The 19725-nt window shown below is 38.6% G+C and overlaps 1 protein-coding gene across 2 annotated transcripts in view; it reads right to left on the bottom strand.

The window, feature by feature from the left end:
- Positions 1–19725, bottom strand: part of MIPEP (mitochondrial intermediate peptidase) — a 254686-nt gene that overhangs the window by 32746 nt on the left and 202215 nt on the right. For both annotated transcript variants that reach the window (XR_013960117.1, XM_080659928.1), the window contains 2 exons: positions 8696–8817; positions 5033–5106 (listed from right to left, as the gene is read on the bottom strand). Coding sequence is in view for 1 of the 2 variants with exons in the window: in XM_080659928.1 (XP_080516054.1) it covers positions 5033–5106; positions 8696–8817 (196 nt within the window). In the remaining variant the exon portion in view is untranslated. The remainder of the gene's footprint in view (positions 1–5032; positions 5107–8695; positions 8818–19725) is intronic.

Here is a 19725-nt window from a genome sequence, read left to right as displayed (position 1 = left end):
ATATTTTATTTCCCATATGGAGATTAAGATTAAGTGACTTTCCCAAGTAACCTGTAAACAGTAAATGGCAGAGTTAGTAACTATAAATCCAATACGGTTGCACCACATGGCTGCTTTCCTTCTCTGAGGAAGGAAATGCTATTCTAACCACTGTTTTGTTGTCTTCAAATGGTGTTTAGGATGTTGAGAGGAAACAAATATAGGCTCTTTAAGAAAAGCTTCTGTTGCTGCAGCTGTCTCGTGGAGGCCTTTAACTGTGAATGCAGACAAACAACAGGGAGAAAAGAAGTAGAGGGATGCTGTGTTTTATGGGACTTTATTGGGTTCTGGACACAAGCAGGCTCATCTGTCTGTGAACATTAGGAAAGACCAAGGGACTTGGAACTAGTGATGACTCATTCTAAAAAATCAAGTAACCAAAAAGTTCACCTGTATAGTATTTATTACTCAAAGATCAAAGGTATTATATATTTGATTTTGTTGAATATGTATCATTCAAAGAGCGTAAGTTCAATGCATAAGTATTCTGACTCTAAGAAATAGGTTGGAGTTAATTTGAAACCTAGGTCTTAAGTAAGGAGATTAATACATTTGTCATTTGGTCAGGGAGATACAATATTTGAAGGTAGGTACAGTCATCCACTGGTATCCACAGGAGATTAGTTCCAGGAACCTCCACAGATACAAAATGAGGATGCTCAAGTGCTTTAGTCAGCTCTCTGTACCCGTGGAGGTGAAACCTGCAAATGCAGAGGGCCGACTGGATTCTATTTCTTTACCTTTTTGTATTTCATATAATTCTTTACATTTACCTCCTAAGTAGTTAAATAAAATACATACAGCACCTATAAAATAAAAAATAATACTACCTCAACGGTTTACGCTTTTATATCATAACTCTCAGTAATTTCACTAATCACTCCTAGGGATACCCTGGTGTTAAGACTATGAGCTATCATCTATGACATTCCTGTTTGGGGGACAGACTGGCTGCATACAAGAAAATGAGAAGCAATGGCTCATCTTGTTTTACAAATCCAACCCCATAAAGTGACACCAGGCATAATCTTTTTGCACGCTTCTCCATTCATCCTTGACATGCAACAAATCATTTGAATTAATGAGATGTGACAGAACAATATTAAGAAAAATATTAAGGTTTAAAAGCAGAACCACTCTATTGTTGGTGCTAACTGGAATCTGAATGCTTTATCAACTCTGGTTTGAATCATGGGTCTTATTTTTCTCTTGAGTGTATGAATTTTAGTTCTGAAAATATTTTTTAAAAAGTGCCCTGGGCGGTTTTCTCAGTGGTTAGAGCATCGGCCTGCAGACAGAAGGGTGATGGGTTTGATTCCCAGTCAAGGGCATGTACCTTGGTTGCAGGTTCCCCAGCCCTGTTGGGGTGCTTGTGGAAGGCAATCAATCGATGTGTCTTCTTTCACATTAATGTTTCTCCCTCTCTCTCTTTCTTCCCCTCCTCCCTCCCTCCACTCTTTCTAGAAATCAATGGAGGAAATATCCTTGGGTGAGGATTAAAAAATATTAAATTTCTTAACACAAAAATGTTTCATATAAAGAACAAAATTTTTAGAGATTTTTTTTACAACATTCTTAGAAGAAGAGTAGAAAAATACACCACCCAAAAGATAAACACTGAAAAAATATTCCATTTTTTTCTTTTGATGGAACCACATGTAAGCAAATACTTATGTGCAGAGAGCATTTAGATCCTGGTCTCAAAAAGCATAAGCTAAGCACTGCCATTGAGAGAATATAACTAACAAAAAAATCTATATGAGAAAGCAATCCTGAAGCATCTCATCTGATCACGAATCTCGGTGGGATGTCTACATAGCACCAAAACTACCAGTTAAAAAGTATACAATTTAAACTACTTGTTGTTTACAATTATGAGTCAACTAGAGGCCCGGTGCATGAAAATTCATGCACTGGAGAGGGGGGTCCCTCAGCCCAGCCAGTCCCCTCTTATAGTCCGGGAGTCCTCAGGGGATGTCCTACTGATGGCTTAGGCCTGCTCTCCAGGGGAAGGCGCTGCCCCCATCACCCCATCACCCCACCACTGCTGCTGCCTCTGGCCTCCCTCTGCAGGAGGCAACTGGGCCAATCAGGGGAAGGCGCCACCCCATCATCCTGCTGCCGCTGCTGCCTCTGGCCTCCCTCTGCAGGAGGCAACCAGGCCGATCAGGGGAAGGCGCTGCCCCCATCACCCTGCTGCTGCTGCCACTGCTGGCCTCGCAGCTGCTGCGGCTTTGTCCAGAAGATGTCCAGTCTATCCAGTCTAATTAGCATATTACCCTTTTATTATTATAGATTAACTTCACTTTCGCACCAGTCCATAACAGACCCTTAACTACGTGTTCTGTTCCACAAACATGTGAAGCAGCACAGACTGATAAAGAGCCTGGTCTCTACTGCCAGAAGTCACTGGTTCAAATCCTGGGTCTTCTACCCACTGCCTCATCACTTAGACTGGGAGTAGGCCTGTTTCATCAGCTGTAAAATGGGGATAATGATAATTCCTACCTCACAGAATTGCTGGGAGATTAATCAGTACATTGAAAACAGCTCCTGGATATAGCAGAGTTCAATTAGGGTCAACTGGAAAACTGAGATGGCATCAGAATGCCTTCATTATCTTGAGAGGTCAACTCCCAGGCACTGGTGGAAAATCAGAATGTTCCTGGCAAAGGACAGCTGTGCTGTGCTACCTAAAACTGTAGGATCTCTGTTTTATACTTTTGCTGTGGCGTTGGGCAGATCAAGCCTGTGTAAACGCACTTTCCTGGGTAAACAGAATTCGTGAGAGTTCCATTAAGAGCTGGGTTATTTCTCTAGGTTGTCTCACTACTTCCTCTTCAGTACTTATCTAGCACCTGGCACATAATCAGCTCTCAACAAATACCTGCTTTTCTAAATGAATAGCTGAAGGAAAGGATCTGGAGCTCTGCAAAAGCAACAGGCATTTGACTAAACAGATCTAGGCAAGAAAACATTTATGTCAGACCCATTAATATTACTACCCACTCAATTATTACAATGAAAACAATATTTCCCTAATACTAGAAGTTATTTCCTAACTGCCATTTTTATCAGATAGTAAGAGGGATCAGCTCAAATATAAAGGTCAATATATTGAAAGTATCCAATAATATTCATATCTTCCTTGAAATATTTGTGAGAACATTATATAAAAATCATGATGGTTACTTCCATTTACAGTAATTTTCAGTGAAAATACTGAAATTTAAAAATTACCAGAAAAGTTAAATAGGAAAACAAACATGGTGATGCCTTAGAGAATGGTTAAGTTCTAATTTTTCAATCTGAAAAAGTCCAACCTGATGCCTTGCATTTCTAGCTTACAGAGAAAGAAATAAAAATATGAAATAAATGAGTTCTGTTGGCTAAAAAAGTACTTTGTGATCTATTAAAATGTAAAGGTAAATTTTCTGAGAACTGTTGGCAAATTTATAACTTTATGACAAATTTAACAATTTCCTATTAGAGTGTTAGTAACATTTTGAAAACTAAAGCCTGAAATCTTATCGTCACCTAAATAAAACACAGTAACTAAAAATTAATTTGTTATTTGGGATACAATGAAATAGAAATAAACATTAGAACAGAAATACAATGAAACTAATTTGTTCTTTGGCATACAATGAAATAGATTTTTAGAAAAAGTAAATAGCTGGAGCATCATCTTTTTGAAAAATACACAGAAAATATGAAACAGCTCTTATTATAGACTAGAGGCCTGGAGCACGAATTCATGCACGGATGGAGTCCAGCTGGGGCTGATCGGGGTGGGCCGGCCGGAGGGAGAGGCCACAGGTGGTTGCCCAATTGGCCCTGTCTCCTGGTCGAACTCCCAGTCAAGGGGACAATTTGCATATTAGCCTTTTATTATATAAGACTAGTGGCCTGGTGCACAGACTCATGCACATTGAAAGGAAATTAATTAGAAAAATATTTTAATATCATTATTCGCCCTTTCTCTATAATAGAAATGTCAACCAAATTCACAATTGACAATGACAGATCGAAACACACGTGTGCAATTGGCACCAGCGAGAGCTTTATATGTATCACGCATGCGCAAGTCAACTTAGTCTTTTACATATATAGAATAAACTTGCTTAATTAGACCTGCTTTCTGATTTAGCTAAACTTTTTCTAGCCCAGTGAAGCATCCCAACTTCTCTTTCAGGTCAGCAATACAGCAGTAAATATCAACACAAAGGAGATTATTATTGTAGATCACGCAGGGAGAACAAAAGGTAAAATATTTAACTGCAGCAGTGATTGACTATATTCTGTGCAGTGAGAAAACCTTAAGTCATTTTCAAGGTCCACCATTTCTTACTTCTATTCAATTGGGTCCAGTTCCTAAACTTTCTAAATCTCCGTTTTCTGGCTAATGAAAAGAAAATAGGATTCCATCGAGTCTCCTATCTACCTACTCCAGGACTTCTGTGAGGATCAAATGAGATAAGGCATGGGAAAACGCTTCACAGACATTTGGTTAAAGTGTAACATGTTTCCACCTGGCTATAAAGCAAGTTGTGTTTCTGGGCTGAAGAAACTGCAAGGCGGCTAGTCACTAGGGGGAGGAAGCTGGGCTCCGCTGTGGGCTGCATTTTGCACCATGGGGTCTTGGCAGCATTAGCTGCGATTTGGTGGGCTGTTGCTCCGGGGTGGTGGCGGGGCCTGTGTCCCACTTAGGGGAAGCAGAGTGTTGCTTTGTGGGCACCAGGTCCGTGGTGCCATTTCTTTGTAAATGGCCAGTGCACATCATGGCAGCTCCTGCTTTGAGCGACTGTCCCCTGGTGGTCAGTGCGCATCATATCGACTGGTCAGACGGTCGGACACTTAGCATATTAGCCTTTTATATATATAGATGGTAAAAAATATAACTAAATGTGCTAATACCAAAACATATAACCCAAAAAACTAAAAAAAAAAAAAAAAAAAAAAAAAAACGGTTCTAATCCTCATTTTGGTTTACCTTGCACCATGAGCATGGGCTCCCTGCCCCCACCATGAGCCAGCATCTCCCTTCGGTACCGCTCCCCCGTCGACCTGGGGAGATAAGAGACTGTTACCCTCACCTCACGCACAACCTACTCCTTCCCATTCACAAGTGTCTTGAGTTTCTCAAAAGAAGCCACGTTCATATCAAATTCAGAAAACCTGTCACCATGAGATAATTCAGCTTTTAATTTTCTTGCTTCTAAAAATTTAATTCTAATTTTTAAATTATTCTAATGAGCAAAACCATATATTTATTGTAAAAGGCTAACTATATTTTTAGCTGCTTTGTAGCAAGCAATCTCTTCACAGAAAAGATTATTTCATTTATATATACAGAATAAGTAAGATTATATCCTCTTCATCATCTTTAGGATTAGTTTACAGTGAGATTTGAAATTATTTATGTCATTTTTCACTTTCATTAAAGAACTTGAGATAGCACATAACAAAAAGAAAAATAACACCCTATATAATAAAAGGGCAATATGCAAATTGACCATCACTCCAACACACAAGATGGCTGCCCCCATGTGGTCAAAGATCCTGCCCCCATGTGGACACAAGATGGCCACCACAAGATGGCCGGCAGGGGAGGGCAGTTGGGGGTGACCAGGCCAGTAGAGGAGAACAGTTAGGGGTGACCAGGCCAGCATGGGAGGGCAGTTAGGGGCTATCGGGCCAGCAGGGGAGCAGTTAGGTGTCAATCAGGCTGGCAGGGGAGTGGTTAGGGGGTGATCAGGCTGGCAGGCAGAAGCGGTTAGGGGCAATCAGGCAGGCAGGCAGGCAAGCAGTTGGGAGCCAACAGTCCTGGATTGTGCGGTGGATGTCCGACTGCCCGTTTAGGCCCAATCCTGTGGGATCGGGCCTAAACGGGCAGTCCGACATCCCTCAAGGGCTACCAGATTGGAGAGGGTGTAGGCTGGACTGATGGACACCATCTCCCCCTCCCCGCCCCGTGCACAAATTTCATGCACCGGGCCTCTAGTTCTGAAATAAAAGTGAAGAAGAAAAAAAGCTGACAGAAGAAAATTAATTACCCTGGGAGACCTTGGTTGAAGATAATAGCTAAGGGAACAGAAAACTGGCTCGGCAGTGGGTGGGTGGCAAAGGCAAAGGCGGGAACAGCTTGTTTTCATCTACAGATACTCTTGGTCAGCTGGATTCTATAAGAAATACTGTCTGTAACACTAGAAGGTCAGGAAGAATTTTTATAGACAGAAATTCTCTGAATTAATGGCACCTGGAGACAAGCTATTTAGTGCTATTCGTGTATTTTATGGAAGATGCAATTCTTTTAATGGAAATGACCACGCACTATGATAACATAAAATAAATAAATTTTGATGGTTTCATTCCATTCTTTCTGTAGAATCTTTATGTATGGGCAATTTTGTGAACATGATTTCTAATCAGAATTTTTGACAGCATTACCATATCAAAAATATGTTCATATCACTAATTTGGGTTACATCCTGCAGTGAGAGCTAAGGCAAAGTGTGCCCCAAAGCAGGAAATGTGGACAGAAGGCTGGGCCTTCTCAGGGAACAGGGACAGGTGAGAGGGCCTGATTCCAGCCTCGGAGGCTTGGCATTCCCTCCCAACCACTGTACTCCGCTCCCCTGGCCTGAGTCAAACTGCTGCCACAGGCCTCCAGTTCTCCGCCAGCCTCAGCTCTGTCCTGCCTGGCTTCTTGATGTCAGCTTCCAGCTTGGTAATTTTTCAAAAGTGGTATAAAAAAGGATCTTTGGACAGCGGTTAGAAATTTTCTAGTCCAATGAATATTTTTACTAGCTTACTTTTACATGTCTATAAAACCATGGCAACTACATGTCCAGGCAAGAATGCATATATAAACAAGATATAAATACTTGAAAATATATGTATTTAATAGTATGTGGTTTTCTAGTAAAGTGTAGTTCCTTTAAAGATGATAATATTTTGTCTATTTTATAGAAATCTCCAGTAAAGAAATGTAATCCCCCAAACTGATTTATTGTGGTTAATTTTGGCTTTGGATCCTTTGAAAATAATAAACTCTGAAAAGCAGACCAAATGTCTGCAAGTGCAAAGGACTGAACACAAAATAACATGTGGGTACCATGCTGTAAAACATTTAAAAATTCTATTACATCAGATTCAAAAGATTTGGAACTGAATGTGATTAACTGCTGAGAAAAGCTAAACCTATGTCAAATTGTATGAAAAGTTGAGGGGGTGTGCAGGAAGCGGGAAAAGAGAAGGGACTAGGAATTAGCAGACCTAGATTATAATCTCACTCCACCTTATTAACTATGAAGCCTTGAACAAATATATCTGTTCTCTCTGAACCTCATTTTCCTCTTATAAAACCCACTGGCTGAGCCAAAGCTGCTAAGTGTAAAATAACATGCCACATGAAAACTCTAGGGCCTCTAGAAAGCTAAGATGTCATCCATCTTAAACTGTGTGAGAACAGTCAAGAGAACAGTCATCCACAATGGCTGTCTGACATTTGGAGATGTATTTATTTGTGTGGTGAGGAGATAAAATGCTTTCAATGACTATCAGACCTGATCATAATTAGTGGTTTGCTTTCAAAGGCAGCTCCTTCTAAGGACTCATGGAACCAGAACTTGACTTCCTGCTGTCAGAAGGAGGCCCAATTAGGGAGCGATGGGAGCTCTCCCGTGCTTCTCCAACCAATAGGAGCCTTGTGATGACCCTCTCAGGCCCCGCTCTCCATCCACCCCAGCCCCCATGTCCTTCCTCTGTTGTGGGGAAAGGGGTGGCATCCTTGTCCCTAGATGAAATTTCCTGTGGGCTCATTAAAATTCACCACATCCACTGGCTAATCTGATGAACTATGATCTGGGAGAGGCCAGGAGTCTCCATACAGATGTTCCTGTAGCCTTCTAGACAGAGAGCTGCAGGCTGTGTTGTCGAGACCACTGACTATCCCATGAGGACAATGATGAGGCAGGGCAGTAGAAAGCCATGCTGGGCAGGTACCCACCCTGTCTGAGTGGCCAGCAGGTGGGGAAGTCCCCCCCCCCCACTTTTTTTTTTTACTGTCACTGCCTTTCAAGGTGAAGAAAAAGTGCTCCCAGGAAGAGTGTGAAGTTTCTAGGATAAACTGTATGCTAAGATCAATAACCAAAGTTTCCAGTGGTGCGTCTCCCAGAATAAGAAAATAACAAGTCCTTTGTTAGACAATAAAGAAATGAGGTGTTCCTCATTAGAAAAACTTCAGATGCTTGTGCTGAAAATAAGGACACTTGTCAAACAGGAAGTATTGTGCAACAGGGTACTGAAAACAGGTGAGGCTGGAAAACTAAGAAAACCTACAGGAAAGGATGAAGACAAAGCAATCTGGGCCCATTCTGTGCAGAAGCACTGAGGCCTCACACAAAGGGTTCCCGCCCACGGGCATGAGGGCAGAGTGCCAGGCTATCAGCAGCGGATAAGATAAGAAAGTTCGGGACCAGGCTCGTCTCTGAAAGGGCCTGGGAGAGATTTGGACTGAGTGATGACACTGCCTCAGAAAGCTTCAGGCTGTGTCCTGGGTGGCCGAGGTTCTCAGAGCCCAATTTTGGATGTAGTGAGGTGGGGGGATTACAGAAGTTGAGGGGAACATTTTATGCCCTACTCCCCTTATTACCTGTTAAAAGGATCCTGTAGGAAACATTCCTTCCAAACCATGGAAGCTACTGCCCTGGACATCAGGTAAGAGTAATACTTGGCACCATAGCCCACGAGGTGACTGAATCGCAGCTGCCAGGCCTGACAAAACAGAAACAGAGCACCAGGAACAATGAAGTCTCTCCAATTGCAAATGCTATGTATGAGAACACAATGAGAGCACATATGAGAATCTGCAAATGTTTTCATTTAAATTTCACCCTAGAGGGCCATGTCACTCACAATATTATTTTTTTTCACATTTCATACAGTTTTGAGTTGGACTGTGTCTCCTCAAAATTCTTATGTTGAAGCCCTAACCCCAGAACCTAAGAATGTGACTGTATTTGGGAAAGGGGCCTTTAAAATGCTGATTAAATTAAAAGGAAACTGTTAGGGTGGGCCCTAATCCAATAGGACTGTTGTTAGAACGGGAGAGATACCAGGGAAGGGTGCACACAGAAGAAAGACCATATGAGGACATAGCAAGGCGGAGGTGGTCTGCAAGCCAAGGAGAGAGGCCTTGAGGAAACCAAACCTGACATCTAATTGTTTTGCATATTTGTCACTGCTGGGATTCATCTCAGTGACAAATGTAGAGAGGACAGCCCCGATGCGGTGGCAGAAGTGGTGATAATGGAGCAGGACTGGACTTTGACACCGACTCCAGCCTGTCTGGAATGCCTTGTTGTCAGCAGCAGAAGAGGAAACTTCAGGTCTGGCACTTAGTGCATTCATTCTTTTTGAGGACAATGATGTAGTTATTAAAGAAAGGCCATGTGAGTTTTCATGTAAGAATACTCTTCTCTGGAAAATTCTTTTCCTATGAATACTGCTCTTTCTCTGTACCTAAAAGCTGAAAATACCTACATTCTGATCGGTTAGTAGGAGAAGGGCTATCCAAGTGCAAATGCATAAGCTACCATGGCATATGCATTCATGGTAACACTATTACAACAAAAGCTAGAGTTAAAAACACTATCCTTAAAATACATGTTTATGACTTTAAAATTTTTACTTTCTGAAACAAATCTGACATGCAATAATCCACTTGTATTCCAATGTATGCTTTATCTGACATTCAAACTTTTCAAAAAATAAATTGAAGCCTAAGTTTTTTTAAACTGAGATAATCATTACATAATAAATCTTCTAACTCCCTAGAAAAATAAAGTATAATTCTCATCACAAATCTATAAACTAGACAAGCAACTGCTACCTAAGTTATTAAGGAACAAATATTAACCAAACATAGATGGTTCCGTGGCAAATTTTAGAACATACTCTGAGTCCTACACCCATTTTAATGATGAAGTCATAGTGCTGATTTTCTCTAAGTGTGTCCCATACTTTTAGACAAGTGTTTGCCTGGACTGGGCAAAGGGGCTGTTACAAAGGAAGGCATGCCGGAACAATCAGACTAATGTAGAACATGAGGATACCAGGGAAGAGATAAACAATATCCTCATATCCACTACACCCTTTTTACAAAAGAATATGATTAGAAGGTGGGCACCTTGCCAGTTATGCCCTTGAAAGAAAGAGATGTGCCTCCTCCTCCTGGTCCTGCATTACATGGGGCCATCTGTGGAGGTGAGACCCTAGCAATGGGGGAGCTATAAGTAGGAGTGTGGTCTCTGACTCCCTGTGGCCACAGTGCTGGGAGGTGTGCTCACATGGAAGCTATTCTGGGTCTGTTACAGTAACCAGACCAGGATCCTTTCTAATTCGCCTCAGGCACAGGTGCCACCACCATGCAGCACCATGAAAATAAGAAGACTGGTGGGGCTAAAGCCCTTGAGGCTCAACAGTGGCCTTGCCCTGGGCTCAGAGAATGTGACTGCATATTCTCTTGCCAACAAGCACCCTCAGGGGGCAGTAGAGAGCATGGGAAGATGGAAACAGGCTTTATACCCTGTTTGTATGCAAGTGGTAATTAAATTGAAGGGAAATAGCCAACGACCATCTATGGATCAGATTATGTTATAACAAACTTTGAATGACTAAATTTTTAGTCCAAGGGTAGGGTCTCTTGGAATTCATTTATAATCTACACACAGTTCTGTGTACTCTGTATTATTTAAAAAAGGGATCTATGTCAGTTTTTGTGTTATGCTGGAATCTTAATGTACCACTGGTGATCTTTTCCATATAAAGCCACAGAACAGTGATTGTATCTTCTGTAATGGAATATAACTGGCTGCTTTAACATGATACTTCAATACTGGGTCTCACGCTCTTAATGATATAAGTCTCTCTCAGGGTGCAAGCCCCAAGGCTGGTAGCACATAGTTAAGGGGCTCTGTCTTTGAAACTTTTCCTTCTTGGTGATCTGCCAGAACAAGTTTGGCAGCCTTTGCTATAGTGAGCTGAGTTTAATTTTGTTTAGATTTGAGCTGAGTACAGTTTGTTTTCTCTTGAAAGCAGGCCTACTTTAATAATGGTATTTAATTTGAGCTAAGAAATTTCTAAGTTCCTTAGTTTCATCAACTTGTAACTGAGCTCCCACATAAACAGAGCAATAAAAATAAGACCTTTCAGAAGTGCAGAAAGAGACATCAAGATTTGTGCAATGCATAGATAGTGTCCTGAACTGCCACAGCGTCTGCCTTACCCTAATGTCCCCACCTGGATACAGATATTCTAGCAAAGTGCACACCTCGCTGTATCTTGTTCTTTAATTATAGGCTTGATTCCCATACTACTTCAAGACATGCTGAATAAATTATACCTTTCATCAGTGGTTTGTAAGTTTATGACAGACTACGACCTACAATTTCACTGCTGTTTGACCACAAATGGCTAAATTCCTGCTAATTCCACCTAATATTAAGTTCTTGTTGCCATTTCACTCATTCATCAGGAAAAATTAAAGACAGAATTTCATTTTAAGCTCTGAAATTATATAATATAATTTCATCTTATATCCTCTTCCTTTTAAATTGAAGTTTTCTTCTTCCTAAAGGGCATTTATCAGGTGGACAAAAGGTTTCACTCCTCCTTCAATGTGTAATGTGTGGATGTGATCTCAAAACAAAGGATTCAAGCACTTTTGCAGTTTCTCTTATTCTGTCTAGAGATGTAGATTTCCCAATCCTAAAACTATTCCAAAACACAGCTATTAAAAATTTCCCTTGAGTTAGATAATCTCCGTGACTCCACATAAAAGACAAAAACACGGAGCAGGAGAATCAACAGGGTAGGAACTCCAAGGATACAGTAACTCGTTTTAGAACTCAGACAGGTGAGGCGCTTGGATGATCCATATTTGCTACAGCCCTTTTCCATTCACATAATTTTCCTCCAGCCAAATCACAGACAGAGCCAGGAATGGAAAGGTAGCAAAGTGGATGGTTACTTTCCACAGTTGTCCCCCTCTATCTGAGGGTGATACGTTTCCATACTCCCAGTGGGTTCCTAAAACTGGGAATAGTACCAAACCCTATATCTACTAGGTTTCTTTCCTATATAAACATACCTATGATAAAGTTTAATTTATAAATTAGGCACAGAAAGAGATTCACAACAAAAACTAATAATAAAATAAAACAATTACAATAATATAATCAAAATTATGTGAATGGTGAATTATGAAATAAGATAGCATTACTTGAACACAAGCATAGTAATATCTCGAAAGTCGATCTGATAAGCAAGATGGCTACTAAGTGATTAACGGGCTGGTAGTGTATACAAGAGTGGACACATTGGACGAAGGGATGATTCATGTAATGGGCAGGACAGAGTAGAATGGCAAGAGATTTCATCACGCTACTCAGAACAGTGCATAATTTAAAACTTATAAATTGTTTATTTCTGGAATTTTCCATTTAATATTTTGGAATGCAGTTGGCCACAGGTAACTGAAACTACAGAAAGTGAAACCATGAATAAGGGTGGACTGCTGTATCTATTTCAGTTTTAAACCTAGAAGAGGGACTAGTACAGAGTAAGCACTTAATAACTACATGTTAACTGCTGAATGTCTCAATAACCATTTCTTTTATACTACCAATAGCACATCCTTTCTTAATTTCTAGCTACATATATATAAATGCATTTCATTTAGCTAAAATTTATTTTAGAACAATTTTATCAGTGGGACATTATAAACTGCATGAGAACATAAATGACATCCATTGCTTCCTTGGTGTTTGTCATACTGAACTGAAAGTTCCTTAAGAGCAAGGACCACAATATTCTGTGCATGTCTAGACTCTGCACAGGACCTGGAACACAACAGAATTCAACAGTTGTCTGCTGAATGGATGGATGGACAGAATGATAGATTGCTGGAATGATGAAAGTATGAACACTACAGGATTTTTTTCAAAGAAATGCTCAATGTTTCTGAAAGATATACTTTTGAGTGAGATAAGCTCAGGAATAATATCCATATCACAAATAGGAGACTACTACAGTGCTAAACACAATTTTTGGATCACAGGGTGACTATTAATAGTTTTCTAAAAAGAATTCTTTGACTACATTAATTGATAGGTAATATAGGATTGGAGGCTAATTCTGGCACCAGATCTCCAGGTCTGGACTATGTACAGGATCTATGTAGTGCTTCCTAGTGTGTGATTCAATCTCCAAGGGCTAGCAGTACCGTACAAGCTTATAAAGGCCTTTTGTTCAATATGTACCTGTTATAATTAGAATAACTTAATGATAGAAAAAAAAGGCAAATTCCTAAGGTAGTCTGTGTGGACAGATCATTTTGACTTTTCACATTCTCCATGTACAATACTGCTGATTGTGGAGTATCTCTTATGATATCAAATCTATAGCATCTAAAAGTGTTTAACAATGAGCCACAATGGACAGTAGAAGCAGATACTCTTCTATCTGCCTTATGTTCATATTTTCTCTTAATATATTTATATAGGATGTCTCCCCAAAATGTATATACACACATTGAATAATTATAAAAGAAGTGCTTATTAAAATACATTTCATTTTCAAAACTGAACTATCAGCTATAAAAGTGTGTATATATTTTTTGGGATACCCTGTATTTATTCCATGAATTAATATAGACTAGTATTTCTAATTTGGTAAAAACCCCTATTGATATTTTATCCAAACCCATGAAAAACAGTGACAAACAGGAATTCTCAATTTTAAATATAAAGTGGCTTTAGATGTATCACAGCTATTATGGTGGACACACTCTCAGGTGGTTTCTATGATCTTGTTTTCCCGTTCACACCTTGTGAAATCTCCTCTCCTTATCTGTGGGCAGGACCTGTGCCTTGCTTCTAACCAATTGAATATGGCAAAGGTGATGGGATATTACTTCCATGATTAGTTATGCTATACATAATATCTCTATCTGGCTGGCAGACGCACTCAAGGAACCTCTTTGATAGCCTGAGGAAGCCAGCAGCCATGCATGTTTAGAAAGCCTGCCTGGCAGAGACCTGGAGGTGGCCTCTGGGAGAGAGGGGTGTCCTGAAGTTGACATCCAACAGAAGTTGGGGCCCTCGGTCCCACAACTTCAAAGCTATGAATTCTGCCAAAACCCTGAGTGAAGTAGACAAGCCCTCAGATGAGAACATGGCCTGGCCAACACCTCGAATGCCTCCTGGGAACCACAAACAGTATGTAGCTAAGTGATCTCTGACTGCTGATCCACATTGCTTTAAGCCACTAAGTTTGTGGTGATTTGTTATACAGCAACAGGCAACTAATACCATTATCTATTTACCAATATGATAGTTATGTTCAGAAATACTATTAAGAGAAATAAATCCCTGAAAATATAGGAGGGATAGCTATATTTATAAAGTATACCTGGAGACTTCATGAAAATCTTATGAGAAAGATATTTTTATAAATATTTCATAAATATTTTAACAGATTATATTTTACAAATAGACTAAAAAATGAGTAATTTGGTCAAGGCTAATGGTAGACATTGTTAAGTAGACCCTCCTCATTTCCCTCTTCTTCCTCTCAGAAACAGAATTACACTATTCCTCTACTAAATTTGAGCAAGGCTTGTGATCATTCTGACAGATGTGGTCATCCAAATTTCCTTGAGGCTCACTGTGGCTATGCAACTATACTTTTAAGCAGATGTGAATGGAGGTAATGTGTACAAAGTTCTTCAAAAGAAAGCCTATCACTCTCCACATTCTCTTATTCCCTTCCTAATACCTTGAAACAGTGAAAACTGGAACCATCACGTTGAATTAGAAGATAAAAGCCATATGCAGAGAAGCCACCAGTCCAACAGCCCTACCTACTCACCTTTGTCTAGTTTGGCAGAAGGGGAAAAACTTAATTTAAGTAATTGTATTTTGAGGGCCTATGTCACAGCAACTTTTCATGTACACCAACTGAAAATTACATGGATCTACACGTAGGAGACAGGATTCAAACCCAGGCATCTTTCTAAATTCAAAGCCCATGCTTTCTTGCTATTCCATAGTGCATATCCTAAAGTATCTAATTATGTGACCTACTGCTTCCTACGAATGTGAAAATTAAAATAATTTTTATTTCAAATTCTTGACCCCCAAGACATATTCCTCAGCTACATTTGTGTGTTTATATTTGATACCTACAACTTGTAACTTACTTTCCATCATATCAGCTTAAACACATATCAAAACATACCACACAGCTATGTTAACAGCTAAAAAGGAAGGTCCTATACAAGTAATGATTAAAGTCAGTATTATAAGTTCAGATGTTGACACTGTTGGACCTGAGGAAGGTTTCTGGGACCTGGGGATGGCCTATAGCTGACAGCCAGCAAGAAGATAGCTTAAGTATAATAATACTAATCCTAAGTATAATAATAAGAGTAAGTTAAAATGTTAACACTGCTCTCCAATATGTAAAAATAGGTATCAGACACAAATCCTTCTCCACATTACCAAACAAATAATTTCTAAAAATGCCATGATGAGAATTTTATAACATCCTAATGACAACTAGAAAATATTTTCTATGTTAATGGTAGAATTATGGCCTATTTTAAGGAGATTGAACCCAGTCTTAAAATCATTCCTAACAAACTGACAAATCTTTCTAGGCAATTTAAATAGGAACATCAGACAAACTGTTAATGATGTGCAAAGTACTAACCAGGAGTATGTCTCCTTAGTATGCCAACCTCAATTGTCAATTTTATTTTATATATAGTTATTGAAATAAAAAAAGCTTTACAAAACAAAAATAAAAACCCTGGAAATATCAGATTGTGTCTATCAAAGCTAACCTTTTAGAACAGCAAAGTTGTAAATGATTCAATAAGAAAAAAATAGATGTAAATGAATCAAGTGGAAATGCACTTATTAGATGAAACATGAATAGGCAATATTAAACTAATTAAATGAGGTAATAAACAAAAAGCAATAAGCAGGGAGCTGGAACTAAGACATGTAGGCTTTTATCATTCTAATCAAAGTTCCTTAATACTGCCTTTCCCCTTGCCTGTAACATCTCTAAAGACATATTCCTCTTTATTCAAAAGCAGGGGTGGGAACCTTTTTTCTGCCAAGAGCTATTTGGATATTTATAATATCATTCGAGGGCCATGCAAAATAATAAACTTAAATATCAAATTTTTAATTAGCCTGCTATATTTGGTCAAACATTTAATTTACTCACCTCTAATGCCTTGGTAGGGGCTGACTAAATGATTTCGTGGACCTTATGTGGCCGAGGGCCAGACATTCCCAACCCCTGTTCTAAAGGAACTAAGTAATGAGGACTTTCACAAGCAGTTATCTAGACTTAACAAGAAAAACAGTGGGAGGACTAAAATAAATAAAATTACAAATGAAAGAAGAGATTACAACCTATACCACAGAAATACAAAAGGTCATAAGAGATTATGAAAAATTATATACCAACAAATTGGATAACCCAGAAGAAATAAATACATTTTTCTAAAAACATACAACCTACCAAGACTGAATCATGAAGAAATAGAAAACCTGAACAGACCAATTACTACTAGTAAGGAGATTGAATCAGTACTCAAAACTATTTCAACAAATTAAAGCTCAGAACTAGATGGCTTCACTGGTGAATTCTACCAAACATTTAAAGAAAAACTTCTACCAACCCTTTTCAAACTATCCCAAAAAAACAGAAGAAAAGGGAACCAAACTCTTTTTATGAGGCCAGTATTACCCTGATACTGTAGCCAGACAAGGAGAGTACAAAAAAAGAAATTTACAGGCCAATATCCCTACTGAATATAGATGCAAAAATCCTCATACACCACTATTAAGTAGGATTTATTCTAGGGATGCAAGAATAGTTCAGCATCCCCAAATCATTTTTTGTGATACACCACTTTATCAAAACAAAAGATAAAAACATATAACCATCTCCATAGAAACAAAAAAGCATTTGACAAAACTCCATATCCTTTCATGATAAAAACTCAACAAACTGGGTATAGAGGGAACGTAGCTCAATATAATAAAGGCCATATAACAAGTCCACAACTAACATCATACTTGATGATCAAAAAACTGAAAGCTTTTCCTCTAAGATCAGGAATAAGACAGGATGGCCCATTCTCACCATTTTAAACAACATAGTACTGGAAGTCCTAGCCACAAAGACTCTACAACAAAACTCTTAGGACTAATAAACTATTTTAGTAAGTTGAAGGAGATAAAAACTAATACACAAAACTCAGTTGCATTTCTATATATCAACAATGAACTATCAGAAAGAGAAATTAAGAAAATAAACCAATTTCAAAAGCATCAAAAAGAATAAAATACTTAGGAATAAATTTAATCAAGGAGGTAATTTAATGTGTACACTGAAATACTGATATATAAGACATTGATGAAAGAAATCAAGAAGCTACAATTGGAAAGATACCATGTTCATGGATTGGAAGAATTAATATTTTAAAATGTCCATAGCACCCAAAACCATCTATAGATTCAATACAATCACTATCAAAATTCCAATGGTATTTCCACAAAATTTAAAAAAAATCCTAAAATTTGTATGGAACCATAAAAGACCCTGACTAACCAAAGCGATCTTGAGAAAAAAGACAAAACTGAAGGCATCATGCTTCCTTATTTTAAACTCTACTGTAAGGTGATAGTAATCAAAACAGTATGGTATTGGCATAAAAACAGACACACAGATCAATGGAACAGAACAGAGAACCCAGAAATAAATGACACATATAGGGTCAAATAATTTATGACAGGGTAGCCAAAACAGTGAATGGGGGAAAGGATAGTTTCTTAAATAAATGGTATTGGGAAACCTGTACAGCCACATGCCAAATAAGAAAAATGGACCCCCATCTTACACAACCTGGGAAAAGAACATGTGCCTCTTTATATCATGTGCCTATAACAGTGTGCTCAATAAATATTCATAAAAGATGATAAAAAAGAGTAGAAAAATTAGAATTAAATTACTATAACTTAGATACAATTGACATCTAAAAGTCCAAATTCTTTTTCTAAACTTAGTTTCAATAATCACTAAAATTATAAATATGTCGACAAATAGATAAAAAATAACTAATTAATTTACTGACTATACACAAAACACATCTGAATTTTTCAGGTGATAAGACAAAATTAAAATTGTTACTAACTTTTATTAAGTTCTCATAGAATTGGGCTAAGGTACACTGGTAATACTGAAGAATGCATGACTCTACTATTCATATTATTTTATCCCTGAAATTTGGTGTCTGCACAATAATATCTTCATTTACCTGGCTTTTACCTATTAACATTTACCTAATAACTTTAAATGATATTACAAAACTTCATTGGTCTAAATAGCTGCTACTTTCAAACTATTTTCTAATTCACATGGCACAAAATCTCTCCATATCATTAAAAAGTACATTCCAGCCAAAACCGGTTTGGCTCAGTGGATGGAGCATCAGCCTGCGGATTGAAGGGTCCCAGGTTCGATTCCAGTCAAGGGCACGTAACTTGGTTGCGGGCACATCCCCAGTAGGAGGTGTGCAAGAGGCAGCTGATCGATGTTTCTTTCTCATCGATGTTTCTAACTCTCTATCCCTCTTCCTTTCTCTCTGTAAAAAGTCAATAAAATATATTAAAAAAAAGTACATTCCATTAACTTTCATTTATGCTTTCTAAGTTGTATAAAAGTTATACACGTGCAATTAGGAAATATGTCTTATTAAGGTAAGATAAAATTGAATTAATATAGATGGTATAAAACACCTTCACCTCCAGAAATACATAATAACTGCCTCCCTGCCCTTTGTGTAATACTGTGAAGGCATTCCAGAAGTTTATTAAGTAATGGCCTATTCTGAAGTGTAGCCTAGGGCTTGTGATAGTATGTCATCCGCAGGTCATGTTACTACCTGTATTTTGTACAGAATAACTGACAAAAATAAAATGCATGACTGATCCACTGAAATTACAAGGGTTGCTTGCTTTCTGTCAACATGTCATCAATCTTTCCTGATTATCTCGTGTGAAGAATTTCCAAAATTCCTGATACAACAGCTTTTAGCAATTTCTTACAAAAAGAGAAACTGCTATAGTTATGGTTGAAACATCTGGAACACCTGGGTAATGCCAAAGAGTATATATTCTTGCAATTCAAAGTGTTAAATATAACACCATTAGTTAAAATTTGTAGTCACTATAAAAATGCAACACCTAAGTATTAGTACAACTCTTCATATAAATATAGTATCAAATTGCATTATTTTGCAATCTATATATATAAAAAGCCCGTGGCTGTAACGACCAAAGACCGGACTCACCAGGAGGTGCATTGATGGGTCCCGTGGCACCGGCGGGCAGGACTCTGCTCTGGGACCCGCGGCGCCAGCAGGACTCCTGGTCTTGCACAATTTTGCGTGCTGGGCCTCTAGTATCCTATATAATAAAAGCCTAATATGCTAAGTGTCTGGTTGACCGATCGGCTGCTCAACCAATGAAAGTGTAATATGCTAATGATATGCTAAGGCTGCTCAACCGCTCGCTATGATGTGCACTGACCACCAAGGGG

This window comes from Plecotus auritus, assembly GCF_963455305.1.
Source record: "Plecotus auritus genome assembly, chromosome: 3".
Taxonomy (NCBI): Eukaryota; Metazoa; Chordata; class Mammalia; order Chiroptera; family Vespertilionidae; genus Plecotus; species Plecotus auritus.
The sequence above is the reverse complement of the archived record's forward strand: the minus strand, read 5'-3'. Positions and strand labels throughout refer to the sequence as shown.